The following is a 24,068-nucleotide window of genomic DNA, read 5'->3' on the forward strand; positions in this document are numbered from 1 at the left end:
TTGCTAAGAAGAGAAATACATAAAGAAGCTTTTGCAATCATCTCACAGTGGAGGACAGTTTGCCTAAACACATTCTGAGAAATTGAGTAAAACCTAAAAGAGAATTTAAAAAGCTGTTTCCAGTTGTTCAAATTATTGGAAGGTGATATAGCAGAAAACACAGGGAATTGGAGACCGTTCTTTTCTGCTATTAGTATTTTGTACATATGTGTGTGCTTTAAATACTAACCAATTCTTTATTTCATTCCCATGCTGCTCTGGGGCTTTTTCCCATTGTCATCTCTCAACCAATAGGATGAGGAAGAGGGTATTTGGGCATAACCAATCAGATGCTTTAGTACAGCCATTTTGTTCAGAACGGTGAGAATTTACTTTTCTTACCAATTGAAAAGTTTACCACAGTCACTCTCGCATCTTGCTTTTGTGTGGTTTATGAAACCTGGGTGTCTTTTTTTTTCCCCCTTTTTTCATGTGGTCTATGCATGTGGATGTTTTGTATTTAATTTTTGTGGGGAGGGGTTTCATTTCTTATGTGTTTTAAGAATCAAGCACTTGTTTGAAACATTCTGGGGAGAACTTTCCAGGGCATGTAATTGAGTTTATATGCAAAGCAATACCCTGTTTTTTGTGAAAGAAAGCAGGAAATGGGACTGGTACTATTAGCCTTTTGGTGGGAATAAATTTTCACTCAGCCCCTTTACTTTAACAGGGCAGTTTTTGCCGTGGCCAAATCTTTTTTTTTTTTTTTTTTTTTTTTAATTCTGGTCGATAATGCTCAAACATAACAGATCTACCTGTAGATTACCAATTTTATGCATGTGGAGCTGTCCTGCTAAACTTACCTCCAGATGAGTGACCCAAACCACCAGGTAGTCCCAAAATTTAACTCAGAAGAGCTGACTGCTGAAAACAACTGCTCAAACAGGAGACTTTTATAGAAGTAAATAGAAGAAATATAAGTCTCCCACTTATCTCTACACTTCCCCAAGGAACTGCCAGGTACCTATCTGCCACTGTACAGGTCAGCCCCTCCCTTTCAAGTCAATTGATTGGAAACCTAATCCAGCTGGGGCAGTCAAACTTTAATTTCATGCCTTGGGGTTTGAACTGACGAAATCCCTTCTGTGGAACAATGGTAATATAATTAATGCACACTCATGGGCTATCTCACATTCCTTTTGAGTCACTTCTCTTGCAATGCTTGTGTGTTGGTGTATGGTGTTATATTTAAGATAATTATAATATTTCTAAAGCACTTGCTGGAGATTGCCAATATGAAATGAAAGATGAGGTAAGTTGATGGTAAAAAAGAGGAAATCATTATGAAGGTAGGAGTCACTATAATTGATTTTCATCCCAGAACTAAGTAAAAGATTGTTAGCAAACATGGATTAGAAGATCTTTCCTTTTGCCCCCTGTGAACTGCAAGAGGAACAATTCTAAGGCAGTAAGTATACTTCTTCACCTTTAGGGTTGTTGGTTGTAGCTATGTTGTACTCTCTCTATATCTGAAGAAGGGTGTTTGTGCCCAAAAGCTTGCAAAGAACAATTTTTCAAACTATTTAGTTGGCCTAATAAAAGATATTAGGCCTGTATGAAGCTTCGGGGGGGTGATTCAATTCGAGTGGTGATTCAGAGACGATTCAGCCCAATTCAGTGGCCGAATCTCCGAATCCAAATTCAATCAGTGGACCAATTTAAAGGTCTGAATCGATTCAAAGCTCTCTGAATCTTTGGAAGATTCGGAGAGTTTTGATGATTCGGACAGTCCCTGGTAGCTGCAGCAGGCAGCTGCAGCTGGACTCTGAGCTGGTAAGTAGGGAGTGTGGGTGGGGGGGCTGGGGGAGGGGACCATGGGGGGACCCCGACCCCCTGCTTCCCCAGACCCCCCATGGCTGCCCTGCCCACCCCAGCTCCTAGTCCTTTAAAGAAAAGTCCTGGTGCTCACTGGGTGCTGCTGGGCAGGGGAATGATCCCTGCTGCCCCCCACTGCCTCCCATTGCATGGAGGGCTCAACATGAGCCCCCTGACCCCCACCCTTGCTCCCCCAGCCCACCCCATGGATGCCTTGCCCGGGCCAGCTCCAGCCCTGTAAGGAAAAAAAAGAGAAAAGCCCCAGGACTCACTGCTCCTGCAGTGGCCTCGGGGCTTTTGGGAGGGCTGGTGCAGAGCCCCCCAAGTGGTGCATGGAATCAGGGGACGGGGGATCACAGGAGCGGTGAGTGCAGGGCTTTTCTCGGGTTTTTTTTCCCTTAAATGGCTGGAGCTGGCCCAGGCAGGACACCTGTGGGCAGTCTAGGGGAGCAAGTGGGGTTCAGGGGGCTCATGGAAGAACCCCCCATACAGTGGGGGACAGCAGGGATCACCCCCCTGCCCAGCAGCACCTGGTGAGCTGGGGCTTGTTTTTTAACAAGTGCCAGGAGCTGGGCTGGGCAGGGCAGCCATCACCAGGCTGTGGGGGATGGGGCTGGCTGATTCGGAGATTCGACAGCAGTCGAATCAGTGTGGGACAATGATTCGAATCACTGAATTGAATCACTGTTACCCGAATCGGCCGAATCCGAGTCTGAAGCGAATACTAGCTGCTTCGCACAGGCCTAAAAGATACCACCTTCTTGCCCTTTATCACAGACTAGAAATTTGCCAGATTAAGATGGATGTTAGTTTCTTGCCAGTTAAACACAGTACACTATACACTGCTTTCTACCTGACAGGTTTTCTTCAGCCACACACCATGGCAGCAAAAGCATAGAGTGCACACTACAGAATATCCCAGTACAAACTATTTGGTACCTAGGAGCCTCTTTTCTTATGTATCCCAGCAGAATGTGCATGTCAATCACAGACTCTTTATGAAGTGCAGCAGGGAAAAGTGTGGAAGATAGTTGTCCTCTGACCCAGTGATTCCCCAATAAGGTAAAAGTTTTTAGCACTGGGTTCTGTGTCCACTAGTAAAAAAGTGTATATCTATCTCTTTTGTATATCAGAAAGAGAAGGGGTTCAGGCCAGAGGATCCATAGCCTATCTGATTGATTTATTTAAGTGCTAGAATTAATAAATATATTGGGGCCCATAAAAGTAAAAGAGAGCACAGGCATTAGAACCCACCTTTTTTCCCTTTTTTTTGCAACAAGTTACTCTAACTGTGAGCAGGCTTCTACCTTGTCCTCTGGTCAGTACTGAAAACACACTAGATGCCAAAGCACTTACAACATTCAGCTTAAAATGAATACCATGATATTATGACCCTGAAACAAATTACTGATGATAAATTATAACAAATTGGCAATGGTATTGCACACGTTGTCATAGCACAGCTCTGCATCTAAAAGCATCTGGTATATTTGCAGCAACATAGTTTGGTGGCTTGTTTTCAGAAGCTTCAAACTAATAGAAGTGCTTTACCTTAGTTGTTCTGGTTTACAAAATGAATGTGAATATAACCTCTTATCCTGAAATACTGAAGCTTCATTCCCTTGCATCCTGGATTTCTTGTACCGTGTCCTTTCATTCCCCATATGGAGCTCATATTATATTATTTTGGGTATCTTTTTCTCTTATTATTTTGTAAAGAAGATGCTTGTTTTATACTAACACTAGTTGTGTCCCTTTCCTTTTCAAGCATCAAATTATCCCAGACAATCACAATGGAAGAAGCAATGTGGGAGGTGTGCTAACAATGTGCGATACCGTACTTTGGTATATAAGCCAATTGACACTGAGGACATAAAGGAATCCATGCATAAACCACTGAAATATCTAGTTCAATTTTCTGACTTAGATTTTGCTATTCACAATCCTCCCATATTGCCATATCTTCTTCTTCCATTCTAGATACAGATAGAGGTGTGAATGGCATGTTGATCAAAATTCAGAGGAGCTGATGCTACTGAATGGGAATAGTAGATACAAGACTAATAAACTGTGAGGAAGTAAAAGAGAAACAGTGGTTACAGGACACATAGGGAAGAAGCAAGAAATAAGTAACTACATGGGTTAAGAACAGAGGAATAATCAGGAAGACTATCCTACATTGTAGCACTGAGAAGTTGAGAGTTTTGTCCCATTATATAATTACTAAGTATTTTAGTACTAGGTATTACTTTTAACTGTGCATCCTTCTATACAGTGTTCTCCTTCATCTGTGCCATGGCTCTTGGCCTGTAAAATGATTTTGGAATGTAGTAGGTGTCATTATCACATTGCCTTTCTGGACTTCATTCTACAGAAGGATTTTCTGTAAACTTGTTCCAAAAATCTCTGAAATCATTGGTGTGCCTATTAATGAACTAAACGTTTGGTTTTGCTGTGCATGAATTTCAGGAACTGAAATCTGACAGCAGATGTTCTGCTTATAAGAGCAACATCGGAGCATCCAAGAAACTGGGATTGGGCTAGAATATTTGTAAAGAACTGATTTTGTTAAGATGATGGGGGAAAAATTAAGTTCCTGTTACTGACATTACTTTACAGTTAGGGCTGCCAGGCTCTGGAATGGGCTCCCAAGAGAGGTGGTGCTCTCTCCTACCTTGGGAATCTTCAAGAGGAGGCTGAGCAGATATTTGGCTGGGGTGATATGACCGAGGCACCCATTCCTCCCAGGGGCAGGGGGTCCGACCTGATGATCTGTTTAGGTCCCTTCTGACCCTAAGCACTATGAAACTATGTAAGACATTTAGAAAAGCTTCTTAGCTGTAGGTTTGGGTTACACAAAAAATACCTGTATAAAAATAGAAAACAAGGCAGGATCTCTTTAAAAATAGTAAATATTCCAATTGTAACACTATAGGCATAAGTATTGTTGAACAAGATCCTAAGGATTCCATAGAAAATGCCTGTGGTGGAAAGAAGGGTTAACTCATTGTGGAGAATACTTGGAATGAGAACTGAAAAAAGTCAGCCTGGCAACTTTTCATAGACTTCCCTCCAAAAAGTACTAGAAGTTATACCCTGTACCTGCATCAGAAAATCTGTTTTGTGTAGCAAAATATAACTTGTGAATTTAAGAATGGGCTCATCCAAAAAATTCCTACAAGAGCCCTCTAATCTTAAGAATCTGAAATGAAATCTTGAAACTCCAAGGGAAATTAGCCACCTGTGAAGAATGTAGCTCTGAAAAGTGGGATATCTTGATGGATTTGGAACCTGATACTAAATGATTCATATTAGAAATTAAGTAGATGGAAGATGCGATGAAATTATCTAATAAAGAAATAACTTTGTAATCTTTTATGGTGAAAGACTTCTCCAGTGAGAGGTTTCTTTCTGAGTACATCCCAGTAACCCTCACTATTGGTCATTGTGAAAAGGATGATGGAGGATAGGTCACATGTCTATTTTGTGTCTATGAGGAAAATCTATATCTATTAGGATTGAGTGCAACTGTGTTCAGTAAAGAATGAATGATAAGGTCAGTTAAACTACACTGAGGAAAACCCAGTACTTGCAGATATATACAAAACTGAACGGATTACACAGGATCTAGGCTGTGCCTTTGCCTTTCCATAGATTTCACACAGAGCTTCTCAAATCTGAGTGCAATAGGGAAATAAACATAAATGCATTTTTAGTATCTTGATTCTCTTCCCCTTCGCTTCGTAAGTTAGTACAAGTAAAACTGCTAACAGAGGTGGTAAGTCTGACACAGTTTTCCAGAACTTAGGATTTTCCACCAAATTGCACTATCAGATTTCCACAATGACACTTCAAGGAAAAAAACAAGGTAATGAGAGAGTGAAGATGTATTTTAGGTATAATCTAAAATCACACATTTTCTTGTGAAGAAAATGCATGTGGCCTCCCAGTGCTGTCTAGCACAGTTAGCAGCCAAAATTGTATAACTAGTATATAACAATGATAGCCAATGGGCCTTTGTGCATGCTACAAAATTGACCTTTAAAGTGGCTTAAATGACCTTTTGCACTACTTCAGAAGTGTGGCTGTTTACACGGTTGGAGGCATAATGTGCCTTAATGGCGCAGCAGAGTTTACATTGTCGGCAGCATATTGCACATTAAATGACGTTGGGAAGCAGCAAATTTAAACATGTCTGAGGTGCTTTAGTCTGCTACCTTACAGCTGCAGAGGGGAGCACCATGCAGCTCAGGGGCTGTGCAGGCAGCCCATCCAGGCAGGCTCCACTGAAGGAAAAAAAGAAAAGTGGCAAGCCTGATTTTTTTTGTTTTTCTTCCGTGGAGCCTGCTTGAGGGTGGGGGGGGCCCATGCTGCCCTCCACAGCTGTGGTACTGCCCAAGCTAGGTGCCTGCAGAGGCATGCCACCTTGGGGGTGCCGCTGCCATGGAGAGAAGCGCCATCCCCCCCAGCATCTCAGGGACCGCTCGGCCCACTGGCAGCTCACCCTCCCCCACCCCACTGCTGGAGAGGCAGGTAAGGATTGGGCCCGACCCTTGTGTACACACCATGGGGGTTTATTTCATCCTAAATTGAAGCAGTGTTTTTAAAAACTCACTGCTTCAATTCAGGGAGCATTAAACTGAAGCAACTCCCCATGGCATGTACAATCAGCCATAGGATCTAGCCATAGGGGTGGGAAATAATTTCGGGCAGAGGGCTGCTTACTGAGTTTTGGCAAACCATCGAGGGCTACATGACAGGCAGCCAAGGGCAGATAGATATTAATTTTCTTAATTTTTTAGGGGCCCTGTGGGCCAGATAGAATAGCCTGGCAGGCCACATTTGGCCCATGGGCCCAATTTTGCCCACCCCTGCTCTAAAAGTACCTCATCAATTGCTTTAGTACCCTAGGGTACATTCCACCTGGCCCTGCTAACTTGAAAATATCCCACTTTCCAAGAACTCTCAAACCTGATCTTCCACCACTCCAGGCTGTTTGTCTCCTTCCTTATTCTGGCTGCCAACTGAACTTACCATCTGGTAACCGTCCATATTCATGAAAACTGAAGTAAAAAAGTCATTAAATACTTCAGCCTTCTCTACATCATCTGTTACTAGATTGCTTTCTACATCCAGTAAGGGAGCTACACTTTCCTTATTCTTCCTTTTCCTTGTGAAAAACTTGTGGAATCCTTTTTTTTTATTGTCTCTTATAAACCTTGCTAGTCGTATCTCATTTCCCTGAAAGCACTGTAAAATATAAATATCTACACATTGGGATGTTTACAAGGCTATAAATAGCAATTCTCTTCAATTGCTTTAGTGAAGCACACATATCATGAACAACTAGTTTGTGGAGTTTGAATCTGTGGGGATCTCACTCTAGGTGAGTTTGTATAGAAAATCAGGGCATCTTTGTGTGCTAGTTGGATTCCTTCTTACAACCCATGTCAGCAATGTTCTTACCAGTGTTTACCCCACTACCTCTTAAAAATTTACCAGTAGCATAACTAATTAGGCTAACTGTGAATTAGCTAACCAGCGTTAATTCTCTTCAAATGTATTCCTTTTTATTATTTTATTTATTTTGTCATGTGGACATGATTTGGTCCATGGGCTGGATTTTGCCTATCCCTGCTCTGGAACAGCTCTGTCTGTCTGTCTGTCTCTGTCTGTCTGTCTCTCTCTCTGTGCAACAGATACAGTAGATTCCCATTTTGGAATCCACCTCCAGTATGACAATGGCAGGGCAACAAAATCTGAATGAGCCTTAAATATGCAGTTCACTGCTCTGACCCTATTGGGAATGACAGAGGCCTTGATTTCTTCCCTGTCATTTGAAGGAGAAAATCTCAGCTTTCCTGCTCAACTAGGGTCAGAGTGAGAAGAACAAGAGCAACTGGCAAAGGGAGAACAGTCATTATCCCTCATACAGTAGAGGTCCTTTCAGCTTATGAAAAGACAAATCAGACCAAGAGCACAATTAAAAACAAAACCCAAGATCTAAAAAATTCATCATGTTTTGACGAAAGAACCATTAATCAGCATCACTGCAGCCATGAATTGCCAATTACAAGTCCTTATTTGCAAAATTTAGCTAGCTCACTAGGAATAGGATAACAATAACATTCTTCCACAAGATTCCATTGGGGAGTTCAAAATTGATTACAACAGAGCTAGAGCTAGAAAAATACATCATATGAGGAACTAGATATTAGTTCTACTGCAACTACACCACATTTCACACTGATAAGATGGTATGGAGATCTTGATTAGGGACAGAAGTTGCACAGAAACCAGTTTAAGTGATCAGAAACTGGTTTAAACCTGTAACAGAACAGAAGTTTAGTGCACATAAACCAGTTTCAAAATGATCAAAACTAGTTTAAGATAAACCTGGTTGAACATAGTATCAGACTTAACTGATCTGAGTCAAACCGGTTCATGGAACTTCTGTCCCAGACCCCTTCCTATTTCAAGTTAAATCACAGTCCCCCAGCATCTCAGGATGCTTTGCAGCCCTGGGCTGGGCTGTGTTATCTGCTGGAGCAGAGTAGAGTTGGCCCCACCCCTCTGCTCTATAGTCAAAGCAGAGGGCTGGCTGGCTGACAGAGGGGGTGGGGGAGGGAGGGAGAGCAGCCCCTGCCAGACTTTTCCCTGCTGGAGTGGGGGAGGCAGGGGCATTGGACAACAGGCTCAGGCAGAGGAGAAGAAGAGTAATTAAACCCCCCTGCTTCCCCTCTCCCACCAGCACAGGACCCCAGCTGGAGTCTGCCCAGGTTTCCCTCCCTGCTTGCTGCTCAAGCAGTGGGGGTTGTGGCCAGCCAGCGACCCAGGTCCCCCGCTGCTCAGGGACAAAACTGGCAAGGGCTGCTTCCCTCTCTCTCCTCCAGGCACACCCTGGGTGGATGTTTAAGGCCCTCCCAGTCAAACTCAGCAGCCTGCTGGGGCCTGGCCACATGTCGTACCTGCCCCCCCCCCACTCCCCCCCGCTCAGCTTCCCTCCAGCCTTCTGGCCACTGCCAAAGGGAAGAGAAGGCTCACTCTAGCACCCCCTGGCTTCTAGCCTGGGCCACTGCAGGCATGTGGCTGCATTTCCAGAATCAAAAGTGAATGTCTATTCACTTGCTTATTGGTTCAAGCTATGCAATTTAGACTGACCTGCAAAGATTGAATCAATTTAAGCTTGGGCTTTTTGAATGTCTATACTTAAAATGTGTTGGATTTTCATTTGGTTCAATCTAATAATTTAACTCTTTTCTTTCTGTAACCCTACTCCAATCATAATGATTTAAATCCTCCATACCTAGGACATTTCAAGGGCCTTGTTATATTACTATAATAAAACCCCAAAATCTTTTACACTGTCTCCTCATCTTTTTATTCCTATCTCTAATGCTTTGAAGGATCAAGCAGTCTCTCCTCAAACAATTTCAAAATGGCTTGAATAATATATAACAATCTGCTCTTATACAGCCATTCTAACACTTTTCTAACACTTCCTTCCTAAATTTCACTAGAGTGCAAGCTCTCTGAGTCTTCTGCTTCTTTCCATGCCCATATGCAAAATTTGCAGGATAGCTATATGAAGTAACGTTGACCTAATTACATAATCAGATGCCAGATTTCATAGACCAGTGATATAGTCATTGTTTATTTAATGACTTTTCAGTTCTGTCTTCCAGTTGGATTGCTACTTGTCAGTTGCTCACAGTGGAATCCATGCTAACACATACTTGGAGAAGGTAGCTCTCCCAGGAATCTTATACATATGGGTACTTTACCTTATACTTGGGTACGCTACAATATACTACACTATATATATATATATATATATATATATATATATATATATATATATGCGCGCCAGTTCTTTAAGGTGTTGTCGTCCATATTGATTCCACACCATATCTGCTTTTCTGTAGTCGTCATTATCTGAGATTCTGAATCGGTAATGGAACTGAAAGAAAGATACAGTCACCCTGTCCTTTATGCTCAAGTGAGAAGACAGCAAGACATTCCCAAAATAGGTGTGGGTTAATAGATACTCCCATGCCAAAGATTCTGATTTTGTGCTGATGGGACACAGATGTACCCAGAGTATAAAGTAACCTTTCTTTCCAAGCCATATTCCAGGGTTTGCCTTCTCTCAGGAACAATATTGCACCTTCCTTCTCTGCTAGAAGTCTGATGGCTGTGAGAAATTGAAAAATAACTGGGTAGTAACTTGCCCACTAATATATAGGTACCATTGCCATAGCATTGGAATGAATATCAAATGCTATGGTAGTAGTCTTCAGTCACTAAATTAAGATGATACTCATCTCAGTGCCGATAAATGATACTCATCTTAATGCCAATACTCATTATCAGTGCTAGATAATGGTTAATTATCTAACATTTTAAATTGAAGACATCCCCTGTTTACCTTTGTCTCAGTCCATTGTCCACCCTAACATGTAGTCTTTTCACTTGACAAGCCATGAGTCGTTCTTCTAAGCTCTCCTGTTCCATTTTAACATACCCACCCTTGGGATATCACTAATATTTCCCCATTACCCTTCTCTGTTTCCTACATTTTTCATTAACTTGTTTGTAATTCAGAACTAATTTATCCTCTAGATTGTTTTATGTTTGAAGAGTGTGTTCTTTGTCGAAGAAGTTCTTATCAGCCAGAACAAAAGAACTGATCTCAATGTGTTATTCCTCTTCTTCCTGGACTAAGGTTTCCAGATGGAATATTATTATCTGCAATTCTGTGGATGAATTAAATGATCATGATTGAAGTGTAGCTGGATTGTATCACTGTCTTTCTATTACTCTCACAGATCAAAGAGCACAAATAGATGCTTATTTTCTAAAATACTCAAAACAGATGCCTAATTTTGTTTTGTGGATATTTGGACCTTCACTTACAAAAAGGCCTCTACTCATTTTCACCAAATGAGCCTGAGCTCTGCAATACTTTTTTTCTTCTCTGTTTTACAGCTGAACAAGTTCATCTAGTGATGGTGTGGTTTCTGTATCAACTGCAGACTCCAAAGCCAACCTTAAGACATCTCTAGATGTCATAACTGTTGTGGATTGTAGTATTGTTTTATAATCCTATCTTTTTCCTGGTGTTGTGCCATCCAGAGCTCTTAAAGCTGTCATCCTCCTGTCAGAGAGCAAGCAGGCAAGTCCAGGTTTTTTTTGTGAACAATGGTTGGAAACAGATGTCACTTTTCATCACCTTTCTGCTACCGTAAAAAAATTTATAGCAGCACAAAGTAAAATAATATAAATGCCCATACCCTTTGTCATACAAATGCCCAAATTTATGGCTGCAACAAAAGTAGTCATAATTTGTCCTACTTTGTTGCAGCAGATGTCTATTTACTGCCCACACTCTCCAGCCACCCTGGGGAAGCAATCTGAGGGGTTGAAGGTCTCAGTCCTGCATATCCCAGGAATTCCTGCATAGGATTGGGCCCCCCAAACCCCCAGAGATCCTGTCCAGCTTTCCCTGCTTCCAGTGACATGTCCCTTGGGTCTCCAGGGCACATCTTTGCAGATGGAGAAAGGGGAAGTTTCCCATTTCCAGAGATGTGCCCCCAACAATATCCAGAGTGTCTCTCTGGAAGTGGGGAACCCTGCCTTTCCCAGCCCCCAGAGACATGCCCTGGAGATTGCTGGGATGCATCTCTGGGAACAGGGAAAATGTCACCCATTGTCCTACAAAATCAACAGGCAGAACAACAAGTGAGGTGTATTTCACTCAGGGAGGTAGATCAGCTGTGCCAGGACACATCCTGGCACAGATGATGCACTTCATCTGGTAGCATGAGGCACCTATACACATGCCAGACATCTGTTCCAACATGTGCTAATTAGTAAGTAATTAGCACATGGAGCAGACTTGATTAATTAGCATGCTCCAGCAGGCTCTGTTATGTGTACTCAGCATCCCGCATTTCAATATTGCGGTGGGGGTGTTTTAACTAAAGCTTGTCCAATGAGATTTAGTTGAAGCCACCATTTTGAATCACAGTACACTGAATACCCATGACAGAGCGGGCACTTTAGGAGAGCCACTCTAATTAAAGCACCGCCCTCACCCTGGAACATGTATAAGGTTGCCCATCTGTTTCTAGCCAGTGGGTGCATAGTTGGGACCATAAAGAAAAATGGACTTCAGCTCAGACACCCATCTCACATACATAAGACAGATGAAGTCATAGGAATAGCTGTGGCAAGGCTGTGTTCTTTTTAGTCCTGTTAGGATTTAAGTTGTGAGAAAAGGAAATTATAAAGAAAATAAAGTTAGCAATATGAGAGCTGGGTTCATTAATAAGAATAGGAAAGCTGAAACTCATTTCTAGTATTAATGATGAAAATAGGTCTGTGAGAGGAGTGACTAAAATAAGAGCTGATAAGGGAATGTAACCAGTCTAGAAGCTGTGCTTTCCTGGCTGGTACAGGCTATAATTACTGAGTAAGATGCCAGCTTTCATAGTCCTAGCTCTCAGTAGCCTGGGCACAGGCAATCAAAACATTCATCTTTAATATAGCCCATACAGGAGCCATGTTACTTTCATCTATGTAAATACATATCTATTCTGGGGTGATGCATTTAAGTGTATAGCATATCAGAGATAAATCCAAGAGACAAGCAAGTCACATGGTTCCCATATGATTTTGCTTTAAAAGATTCATGTGACAGGTGAAGAACTTTCAGAGCACCATGAAGACCAAATATTAGAGAGAGGAGAGACAGAGATTTATATCACGATTGCAGGAGAGCTATAGTTCATCTGAACAGGAAAAGCACAGATTGTGTTCCCTGGTAGATTACTTAAAGCAAGCTTTCCATTTTCCATCAGCAGTATAACAGACAGCAGAGGGACAAAAGAATGCAGTAACTGATATGAGTAATCAGGCAGGCAGATCGCCAGGGTATATGCAGTGTAATTGCTATGTTTTAAGCAAAGTCTGTACTTGCTACTAGGCCCTATTGTTCCTTGTAATGGGAAGAAATAATAGACAAAATAGCAGAACAGTGAGAAAAACTGATAGTAATGTGGATTGTGATGCATTGTTTCTGGATACACACAGTTACTTAAAGAATCAACTGCTATATAGTTTGCTTGGGTAAAACAAAATGCAGACACCAATGGGCACTCTTATTTCTTCACTGCCCTTATTTTCAGAAAGTCTCTATCTTTTATCAGAGAGAAAGGATACTACAACATAAAATCTAGTGAATTCTGAAGCATTGAAACATTCACTTGCTCCATGCTTACACCTAAGAAATTAAAATGGGGAAACTATTGTTTCAGTCTGTAGTTTCACAGTATAATTTTCAATGAGATTTTTGGGGGTGCCTTTCTTAACATTTATGTTAGCTGTGGGAACACTTTCTTCCCCCACTTTTCTTCTTTGACTATATTCACACTAACTACCTCACAAATACGACTATCTCTTATGAGGTTTTTTTTATGTAGGGTTGTATTATGTTGGCGGTGTTAGTTGCATTAGTTGTTGAAAAGTAGACTACTTGATTTGGAAACTGTCAAGACTTAGGAACTAACAAAATGAACTTCCTCAAACCACACTGACACATTAAACAACTTTAGTATCCCTGCAATCTAAAGGAAAATCAAGGGGAAGCCTGGGGGGTGCCAGCCATTAACATTTTAAAACAAACTGTTCAGAAGAGACCGCCACATTTCTGTTCAGGTGCAGCTGAGGGAATTGACTAACTTCATGGCTTATTACTATCTACCTGATTTCTGCTAATCTCTTCACTTCATAGGTGTTAACAGCCCTTCAATTTCCTCTAATCAACCTGGCCTTTCTTCTACAGTTATCCTGTCTGTTATCTATTCCTAGTAATATTTCTCTGCTCACTTGCCAGCAAGTCCAGTAAAGGTGTGCTGCTGCCTAGGAACCTGTACTTGGGTGGCTTTGGTCCTAGAGGATTTGAATTCACAAGAAATCAGACAGAGAAGTGAGGGGCAGGGCTGATGGCATACTGAGCTGTGCAGTGGTCCAGCAGTCTGAGGCAGGAGGGAGTTGTAAAGGTGAGACAAAGAGGTAGGTTACTGCAGTGACCCTTTTCTGGGCTATTCACTGCAGCCGATGATGAAGATTGGGAATCTGAAACAGTAGTGCAAGCATGGTTGGATTAGAGCAGGTGGTCTCCCCAGGTAGGGGCACTGCCAGTGACTGAAGCAAGTTCTCCTCTTACCACAACTGCTTGTTCCTGTATGTTGAGAGTGGAGGGCAATACTATGTTGAGAGTGGAGGGCTCGGGGCATACTTTGAGCAGGGCAGGAGTGTGTGTGGGGGGGGCAGTTACACCCATGCCCCAACCTTCCCTGCTGTGAGGGTGGGGAAAAATGTTTGGGAGAGGTTTTAAGGAGAAGGGGCTCCCAGGGGCCATGAGGGAATGGTTGGGGGATCATAGGCATGAAAGGGCTTTTGTGGGGATGAGGTCTGTGGGGTAAACTGGTGTGGGGTGAAGAGAAGCTGGGTCTTTATGGGAAGGAGATGTGAGAGGTAGATGGGGTTGGGGAATAAGGGAGTGGTGGGTTCTGTGCAGGTGAAATTGGTGGAGGGAGAGGGTTGGGAGCAAGAGGGATTGTGGGTGAAGGGGTACAGGAGGTAAGGGGCTGCAGTAAGGTGCGAGTTCTCAGAGGGGCAGAGGAAGTCTGTTGGACTTTCAGGGGGATGCTGAAAGCTGAGTGGGGCTGAGGAGTGAGGGAATGAGTCTATGCACGGTACAGTGAATTAATGGGGCAGTGAGGGAGTAGGGTGGGACTCAGTGGGATGTTGGGGGGATAATGGGATCTGAAGGATTTGGGGCATGATGGGGTGCGGCTGAGCAAGGGGCTAGGTGGGGTAACAGAGGACAAAGTGGAGCCAGGGGGCATTGGAGGTGGCAGGAGCAGTACCTAAAGGACATTGAGGAACATTTTGGGGCCATAATGGAGTGTTTGGAAGATTTGTGAGAGGAGTAGTTGCGTTTGTGGCCTGAGTGGAGGATAACAACCGTACCCCACAGCACCAGGTGCTTTCTGCACCCTGGAGCTGTCAAGTAGCCCTCCTCCCCCAACTCAGTTATATTTGTTTAGAACATAAACTGAATAATACAGCCCTAGGCCCCTAACATGTTAGTAAAGCTTCTTGCTTCTTTTTAATTGGAGAAAAATATGTGTTTTGTTATGAGATAATGCACCATACCACCTGCACCCCACTTTTCAAAATCCTAGACCCACCTCTGCTGCAATCATGTGGTTTCCTCCTTCCCTTTTCTCCCTGAAACCTACTTAGTTCTAAACCATTTGCCAGATCCAGGAATTTGGGGGAAAAGAAAAAACCCTAGACAAAAGCAGCATTAGAAGTTGCTATACTCTAATCTCACCTTGCCCTTAGTCACAACATTCTCTGCTTTGCCTCAGTAAGGCAGAAAACTGACCATTTCCAGTCAGTACATTACAGGGGAAGATGAAGGTCCATGTGTATTATGTACAGTGATATTAATCGCATTTGGGGTGTGAGATTCACTGTAAATGTTATTGCTCAGGAAAACAAAAAGTTGTCAATACAGTCAATATTCAGGCTGAGCTGGCTGCGTGCAGACAACTCTTTCAGCTCTGCCAAAGTACTTCATTTGTGAATTATAATACTCCTTGCTGTTTCACTTGTAGCCCCCACCCCCAATTCTGGCAGCATGTCTCAGTTCTGACCGTCAGCAATCTCTGCTTTCTGACCTTGCTTCCTCTCAGAACTCTGCCAATTATTTCTCAATATTCCCTGCTTTTCAGATCCAGAGCCCATATAAGCAGGTACTTCCAGTGGTGCTAAACAGGGTTGTGGTTTTATTTGGACAAATGTCTGTGGAAAGACATTAAACACTCATAATCCTTAGCAGAACAGAGCACTGCAAATCTTTTTGATTCATCCTTCTGGAAGATTTCTCTGTTTCTAAACAGGAAGAGTTGTTGGAGGAAAAACAGCTCTCCTCCTTTTGTCTTTTCCCTGTTTCTTCCAACCTCCCCTTAAGTCTGGATTTTTCCCAAAGTGAAGGGGATAGGTAGTGGAAATCATTAATCACTGGGATTTGTTCATGGTATATAAAAATTCAGAAAGAATCTGCTTTATAAATATGATTTCCTGATTGACTCTGGCAGAAATGAAACCAGAAAAGACAGTTCTGTCATAATAGCCAAGGTATCCTTCAACAAATATGCATGTTTTGTTTTTTTTTGAGAGGAGGAGAGTATATTTTTAAACCCATTTTTTCTTAAATATCAAATCTAAACAAAATTGAAACTTCTTCTGAATTTTTGTAATGCAGCCTTATTGAGGAAAATACCCACATACCTTAATGCAATAGCAAAGAACTGAACTGAGGACAGGTAATGTCTTTTTGAGTGATTTCTCCTGTTTTTATTTAAAATAAGGGAAGGCATCAGTAATAAATTGTTCTGTTCTGGGGAAAGCTTTGCACTTCCCAAGCCAAATTTATGCTTCAGATAGCCCCACTGAATTTTATACTTACACCATTGCTGGATTTGCCTCCTTAAATGGTTGCCAAACAAACTGAGGTCCTCTGAAAAGGGAGCAGATTTAATTCAGCACACACCCACTCCCTACAAATGTTTCCAGACCAGAGCATTTGGTTTCCTAACATGTTTCCAACCCTTGCAACAAGAGAATTGCATTTTACTATAGTCAAGATCCCTTTTTCTAATAATAGAATATCAAATCATCCCCTGGTACTGGCAACAGGGGATGACATGGTAGGGGACCTACAGATCAGTGGTCACCTGGGGGACAGTGACCACCAAATAATAGAATTCATCATAAGGCATAGAGTAGGTAAAGTAACTAGTAGGGTGAAAGTGCTGGACTTTAGGAAGGCTGACTTCAGCGAACTCAGGTGTTTAGTCAATGACACACTGCAGAGTAAGAGATTTGGCGAGATGGGAGCCCAAGAAGGGTGGCTGTGCCTTAGGGAAACGATCCTTCGGGCACAGAGGGAGATGATCCTGATGTAGGGGAAAAGGGGGAAAGGAGCCCAGAGGCTTCCTGGGCTGACCAGAGAAACCCAGAGCAGCCTAAGGACAAAAAGGGGAGCATAAAGGCAGTGGAGACAGGGAGAGATTACTAAAGAGGAGTAAACCTCCTCAGCTTGCAGTTGTAGGGAGGCAGTTAGAAAGGCCAAAGCTACCATGGAGCTAAGGATGGCATCCCAAGTTAAGGATAACAAAAAATTATTTTTCAGGTACATAGGGAGTAAAAGGAAGGCCCACGGTGGAATAGGACAACTACTGAATGGGCAAAAGCAATTGGTGATAGACAGGCTGAACTCCTCAATGAGTTCTTTGCCTCAGTCTTCCTAAACGAGGAGCAAGGCAAGTTTCACAATGGGATTATAGAGAGGCAGCACCTGGGTGCCAGACTACCAAGCGTTGACCCTGAGATGTTGCAGAGTCACTTGGAAGGACTGGATGTGTTTAAGTCAGCAGGCCTGGATGAGCTCCATCCAAGGGTACTGAAGGCACTGGCTGATGTCATGCACAGCCACTGGCAAGAATATTTGAGCACTCATGATGCACAGGCCAGGTCCTGGAGGACTGGAAAAGGGCCAACATACTCCCTATTTTCAAGAAGGGGAGGAAGGAAGATCCAGGCAACTATAGGCCAGTCAGTCTCACCTCCATCCTTGGCAAATTCTTTGAAAAGATTATTAAGGCTCATATATGTGAGAGACCAGCAGGCAAAATTATACTGAGGGGAAACCAGCATGTAAATTATGCCTCACTAATCTGGTCTCTTTTTATGACCAGGTTACAAAACACCCCTCTGGACACAGGAGTAGAGGTAGACATTGTTTACTTAGACTTCAAGAAGGCCTTCAACACGGTATCCCACCCCATACAAGTTAAGAGGCTGTGACTTGGATGATTACACAGTCCAGTGGGTGGCAAATTGGCTAGAGGGTTGTACCCAGACAGTGGTAGTGGATGGGTCGGTATCGACCTGGAAGGGAGTGGGTAGTGGGGTCCCACAGGGCTCAGTCCTTGGACCGATACTCTTCATTGTCTTCATCAGTGACTTGGACAAGGGAGTGAAGTGTACTCTGTCCAAGTTTGCGGATGATACAAAACTGTGAGGAGAAGTGGACACACCAGAAGGCAGGGAATAACTACAGGTAGACCTGGACAGGTTGGACAAATGGGCAGAAAACAATAGAAGGCATAGAGTGGGTAGAGTGGGGAAATGCAAAGTGCTGCACCTAGGCAGGAAAAATGTCCAGCACGCCTACTGCCTAGGAAATGACCTGCTTGGTAGCACAGAAGTGGAAAGGGATCTTGGAGTCCTAGTGGACTCCAAAATGAACTTGAGTCATCAGTGTGACAAAGTTGTCAGAAAAGCTAACTGCACTTTATCATGCATCACAAACAGAACCAAGGAGGTGATACTTCCCCTCTATTGGGCGCTGGTCAGACCGCAGTTGGAATACTGCATGCAGTTTTGGGCACCACACTTCAAGAGGGATGTGGATAACCTGGAGAGGGTCCAGAGAAGGGCCACTCGTATGGTTAAGGGCTTGCAGGCCAAGCCCTACAAGGAGAGACTAGGGCACCTGGACCTCTTCAGCTTCTGCAAGAGAAGGTTGAGAGGCAACCTTGTGGCTGCCTATAAATTCATCATGGGGGCGCAGAAGGGAATTGGTGAGGCCCTACTCAAGGCGCCCCTGGGGGTCACAAGAAATAACCCCCATAAGGTGGCAGAGAGCAGATTTAGACTGGACATTAGGAGGAACTTCTTCACAGTTAGGGTGGCCAAAATCTGGAATGGGCTCCCAAGGGAGGTGGTACTCTCCGCTATCCTTGGAGTCTTCAAAAGGAGATTGAATGGGCATGTGGCTGGGGTCATCTGAACCCAGCACGCTTTCTTGCCTATGCAGGGGGTCGGACTCGAACTATAGGGGTCCCTTCCGACCCTAACATCTATGAATCTGTGAAATCATATATGCATTTATCTTCTCTGAAAATCCAGGAATCAGCCAAGCTCTCCACCCATCTATATGTCTCACCGGCACCCATTTTAGGTCCTTTTGCATCTTAATTGCTTTTTAACAAGCAGCTTTTCCTGTCAAGTAGCTTGGACTGTTAGACATTCAGTGGCCTCAGTCCTGTCTGCCTGGTGCACAGTGATAGGGTTGGGGAGTACATTTTTAGCTGCAGCACCATTGCATCTGTTTGAAGCAAGGTTTGAAAAACTGGGGCTGCAAATTATTTCATGTTTTCATACCTGTGCTAGAAATGGCTGACAGAGTAGGACAGGCTGTTTTCAGGTGGCCAACCTCAGCTTGATTGCATTTGAGCCATGCACCATGTCGGTCTTTTAATTATTTTGGAACTCTTTTTGTGGATAATGTGCTGATCAAACCCAAATAAACTACCAAGAGGAACCATCAAGCAGGAATTAGTCCAGAATCCAGAATAGGAAGCTACATTAGGATGCATTATGAATAGTCACACAGCCTTACTCTTTGGAAAACTCGTATTTTCTTCTCCATTTAGTTTCCTGTTTCTGCTTCTCAGGACAGATAGACAGTGATGTTTTTGACCTCATTTAATTTTTTTTGATCTCCAGAAAATATCCCAATTTCCCTTTCTAACTTTGATTTTTGTCTATTCTTTCCTAATTTAACTTTCCCCAAGTTTGTGACTTGATGGCAGAGTTGAGATAACTTCAATGAATTATTTAATCATGAAACTGAAAGCCCGTTATCTGCACTGTTAGCTCCATCAGTATTTCAGTGTTATCTATAGCATGCCCCAGAAAGACTGCTGAGCTACTGGAGGAATATTTATAACACTTCTGCCAGTAACAAGTATGGATTCAGCAGAGTATGTCGACTTGGCAGTAGCAACACAATTCTATTAGTTGTTTTTGGTTTTCCGTGTTGCACCTCCCACCCAAACACACATAGACAAAAAACATACACACTCTTCCAGGAAACGGTATTTCTGCAATTGAACAACATGCCAGGTTCTGATGAGTGAGTGCTGGTACACATCACATAAAACTATTCTTCATCCTTCAGACATTTATAGACTATCATCATCATATTTGCCACAAAATACATTCCCTTACACTCATACCACCCATTCTCTGGTGCTCACTGTCGCACAGACTCCTACATGTTTTTACATATTCGTGTTTGACATCACTCAGACCAACATCTGAACACCATAGTCTCCATACTTGAGATGCATGAATCTCTCTCTTAATAAAAGAAATAGCCAGACGTTTGGTTAGGTCTGTTCAGCCAGTCAGTACAAATATCATTTTTTATCCATGCTCCACATCTTTCAAGTTTAAGTCAAGCTTTTACCAAAATACAGCCATTAAATAAGTTGACCATTATGTAGCAACAGCAATTCCATAATTAAAGCAACAGTGGCTATTTAATTTTAAGCTATGTTTTTCACCTCTCTAATTTCTGCAAAACTATGCTTGGAACTAAATTTGTTGTGCTCAGTCTTTCCCAAGATAAACGTTTCTGGAAAGTCTCAGGAACTTTGGATAAGTTTTTTTTCAGTCAAATTTGTTTTGAAATACTTTCCCACATTTCTTTATCAGATGGTAATTTCAACATGGTTTGCCTTTATGTCAGACTTGTCAAGCATTTAATGTTTTCACTTCAGCATTGTAGTGACTTGCTTTTTGCTAGATGAAATACATCTTCAACCTTAACTGTGCATTAACCATGTTTTGAGCGTGACGGTATTTTAAGCAGACTCTATTCCGTGTTCTGATGAAAAATATGCCTATGCCTTGAGGGAAGCCAGTTTGTCTAGTATTTCCCTGGAAAGCTCTACAGCTGTGTACAGACACGTGACTGAGCTTATAAAGCCAGTTCTGCTCTCCTTTCCACTTGGCAAGAGCTCTTGCACCCTCTTGAGATAAGGTAGTGGCAGCTCTGCTGTGTGGGAAGCACAGTGCCTTTTGCTAAGTGGCCAGCTCAAATTAGATATGGAAGGAACACAGATAAAAGGGCATTTCCTACTTGACTGGCAGGGTTTAATGGGTCCCAAGTGAGAGAAATGATTGCTCTGTGAACAGTTCTGGAAGCTCTGCTAGTTAAGAGCTTTCACACGGCTCGTATCGCTGATCTCCAAAAAAGGGGAGGGACACCCCTTCCTAACATAAGAAGGGATGTGCCAAAATTACTTCTGTTTTGCAGGGAATTTAGTGCTAGAAGAATCCAGTTCAGCTTCCTTGCATAAATAAAAGCCTCTATAAACACCAGTAAGATAGTTCTACCTTTATCCTTCTACTATTCCTTTATCATAGAGGACCGTAGTTAAGAATGATAGTGATACTGACTTTCAGCTTGAAATCCACACATCCCATCCAATAGAATCAAATATCTGAAAGAGAAAACAAGGCAAACAGGAAGTTTGTTGATTATCTACCAGGAACTAAATCTAAAAGGTGACTTAGGTGCGACAGTGTTGAGCAGTCATGCACCTAAAGTTTAGGTGCCTAGATTTGTCTATGGAACTCACAATTTAGTCATTTAAATTCCCTATTCTTTAAATGGGGAGACTTGGACTGGGCCACCTAGGATTTGGGATTCACAGCTCTCAGCATGTTATGTATGCTAAGCAGAAGGACACAAAAGGCAGCCAACTGGAAGTGTGGAAGAGCTATCTGTCTATCTGGAATCCCACCTGTCTCCCACACTTACTTGTTGAATTCAGGACTGCAGATAGGCACCTGTGTGAAACAGGGATTCAGAGCCTGAAACCCCTGGGATGAAGAGGAGGAAGATCCAACTTTTCACACAGTAGCCTAGAGTACCCAACCTGGAAGTGAAACATAGGTTCTAGGTGGTTGTCAGTCTGAGGGGGTCCAAACACATAATGCAGATTAATGCCTCATGCATCACATGCAACCCGCAGGTTGCCATTTGAACACTCCTGACTTGGGGGTTGATTTTTGACTTCCTAGTTGTTTGGGTCTCAGGGTGTCCCTGACTTTTCTTGTTCTTATTTTAGATAATTCAACCCCTCTTAGAACTTGACCAGAATCGCAGTAAATTGAAGTTATACATTGGACACCTGACAGCCCTCTGCCATGACCGTGACCCCATGATTCTGCGTGGACTCACCCCACCTGCTTCCTACAACCTGGATGATGACCGGGCAGCTTGGGAGAAAGAACTGCAGACGATGACTCAAGAACAGGTGAGTCTGTCCTTAGGTCCTTCATTGGTAGAAGCTTTGAAATATTGACAAGCATCTTGCTGACATATAGCACAGGATTCTGTGAAATGATTCTCTAAAAGCATTAGTAAAACTAGCTAAGATTCATTCCTCAGGTGATGGTGCCAGAATTACCTTTTGACCTTGGCTAGGCATTGTATTTATTTTACACTATTTGTTCAAGGTGAGGGCATATTGTATTTGCACAGTTTTGGGGAATGTAAGCATTGAATAGGGACCATTCTGAATCTTTTCACATGCATATTAATTAAATTTTCATTCTGTAGGCTGGAATATTCCAGGAAAATACCAATCATCACATTTTACCTATTGATGTACAAGCTTTTTATAATTTAACATAATTAGATTAATCTTAAGTATTTCTCAGTGACATATTAAGTTTACTTAACCTCTACAGGGTACAACAAATTTGTTCTTATGAATCAGCATACTCATTTAAGAGTACAGTACATGCTTATATATTCCTGTCGAGACAAATTTTGTTAACACTGGATGCATCTACAGGAGGCTCTCTCTCACCATAACAACAAGCTATGGCGATGTAGCATCAGTGGGCACAAACCATGGTGCCAAAGCTAGATCATGGCAGTGATAAGCTACATCACCATAGCTCATCACTACGACAAGCTAGCATCTAATAATAACAATGCTCATCCTGGACTGCGCGGTACTGGTGGGTACTGCGCAGTCATTTAGTACTTGCTTTAGCAAAACATTTAGTACCAAATGTGCAGTACCAAATGCAGTCAGGTGCAGATGTAGACATGCCTGCTGTTTATACCATTTTTTGTAGTACCAATGGATCTAGATACCTCAGATAAGGCTGTGGCCTATTTTATTAATTACTGTGTTGCATATATGACATGTGCTCTCTGGTAGTGTAGAATTAAGACATTCAACAGAGTTTCTCCAGGAATCTTGGAATATAGAGTTGAGGGGAGGAGATGTTACTAGTGGCTCGTCTGGTGAAGTCACTGCATTATGTTTGGGTCTCTATACAGTATGCTGGACTCTTACTAATTGGTTGTCCTGCAAATATGAAACCAAAAATCATTAAAAATGACTGGCAAGGGTTAGGCTCTCTAGTCCATATTTAAAAATCTGTTTTTTTTTAAAAAGGACACTTTTTAGGTGAGGCTGGGTGGCCAGTGGTTTCAAAAATCAGGGTTTCTGTTTAGGTGCCTAACTGTAGATACCCATTTTTAACCACATTTGCCTAATGCCTTATTTTTTTCTATTTGTGTTATTAAGACACCATAATGGTCCATGTACATCCATATTTTCATTTCTCTCCCATCCTAAAGCAACTTTTAAGGGGCAGTTCAGTATTTGTGAACTTGTCTTTTGATTTTCTTTAACCAGTGATCTGTGATCCCTGCCCAGATATCCTGTTCTTTCTTTTTCCTGACCTGTGCCATCTGCCTGATCTCCTAGTCTGCCTTCTGAACCCCACCTATCTGCTGCTCTACTGCCTCTCCCCTTCCTGATCTGCTGCATGCCACACACAGAGGCTGCCCATGGCGCTCATGCTACAGGTTATCTATCCCTGCTCCAGACTTTCATTCCTGTTGTACTCAGCCCCTTCTTCTGCAGAGAAACCATTTTTCTATGCATATGGGTCAGTATTTGAAAAAGTCCAAGCCAGTGGCTCCATATTAAAGTCTGTTTGGTGTAACAATGTGTTCTGCCACTTTAAGGGTGAGAAAACTCAGGCCAGCCAGTCCTATTTGATTAATAGACCTAGCTAGAAAGGTGTTGCCATAAAGAGACTGAGAGAACTCAGTTGAAAGAGGTGCTGCAGAAGGAAGGTTTCATAGTTTCTAGGGTCAGAAGGGACCTGAGCAGATCATGGAGTCCGACTCCCTGCCACGGCAGGAAAGAGTACTGGGGTCAAATGACCCCAGCAAGGTGTATATCTAG

At 42.6% G+C, this 24,068-nt stretch overlaps 1 protein-coding gene across 15 annotated transcripts in view; it reads left to right on the top strand.

Annotated features, from left to right (window-relative positions):
- Positions 1 to 24,068, top strand: part of ERC1 (ELKS/RAB6-interacting/CAST family member 1) — a 478,195-nt gene that overhangs the window by 415,971 nt on the left and 38,156 nt on the right. For 9 of the 15 annotated variants that reach the window (XM_090043415.1, XM_090043421.1, XM_090043417.1 and 6 more), the window contains one exon: positions 21,921 to 22,109. In XM_090043415.1, the coding sequence (XP_089899541.1) occupies positions 21,921 to 22,109 (189 nt within the window). Of the gene's footprint in view, positions 1 to 294; positions 361 to 21,920; positions 22,110 to 24,068 lie in introns of those variants that run through there. The other 6 variants (XM_090043425.1, XM_090043426.1, XM_090043429.1 and 3 more) reach the window with 1 other exon arrangement.

This window comes from Crocodylus siamensis, chromosome 4 (assembly GCF_052110815.1).
Source record: "Crocodylus siamensis isolate JL-2025a chromosome 4, ASM5211081v1, whole genome shotgun sequence".
NCBI lineage: Eukaryota > Metazoa > Chordata > Crocodylia > Crocodylidae > Crocodylus > Crocodylus siamensis.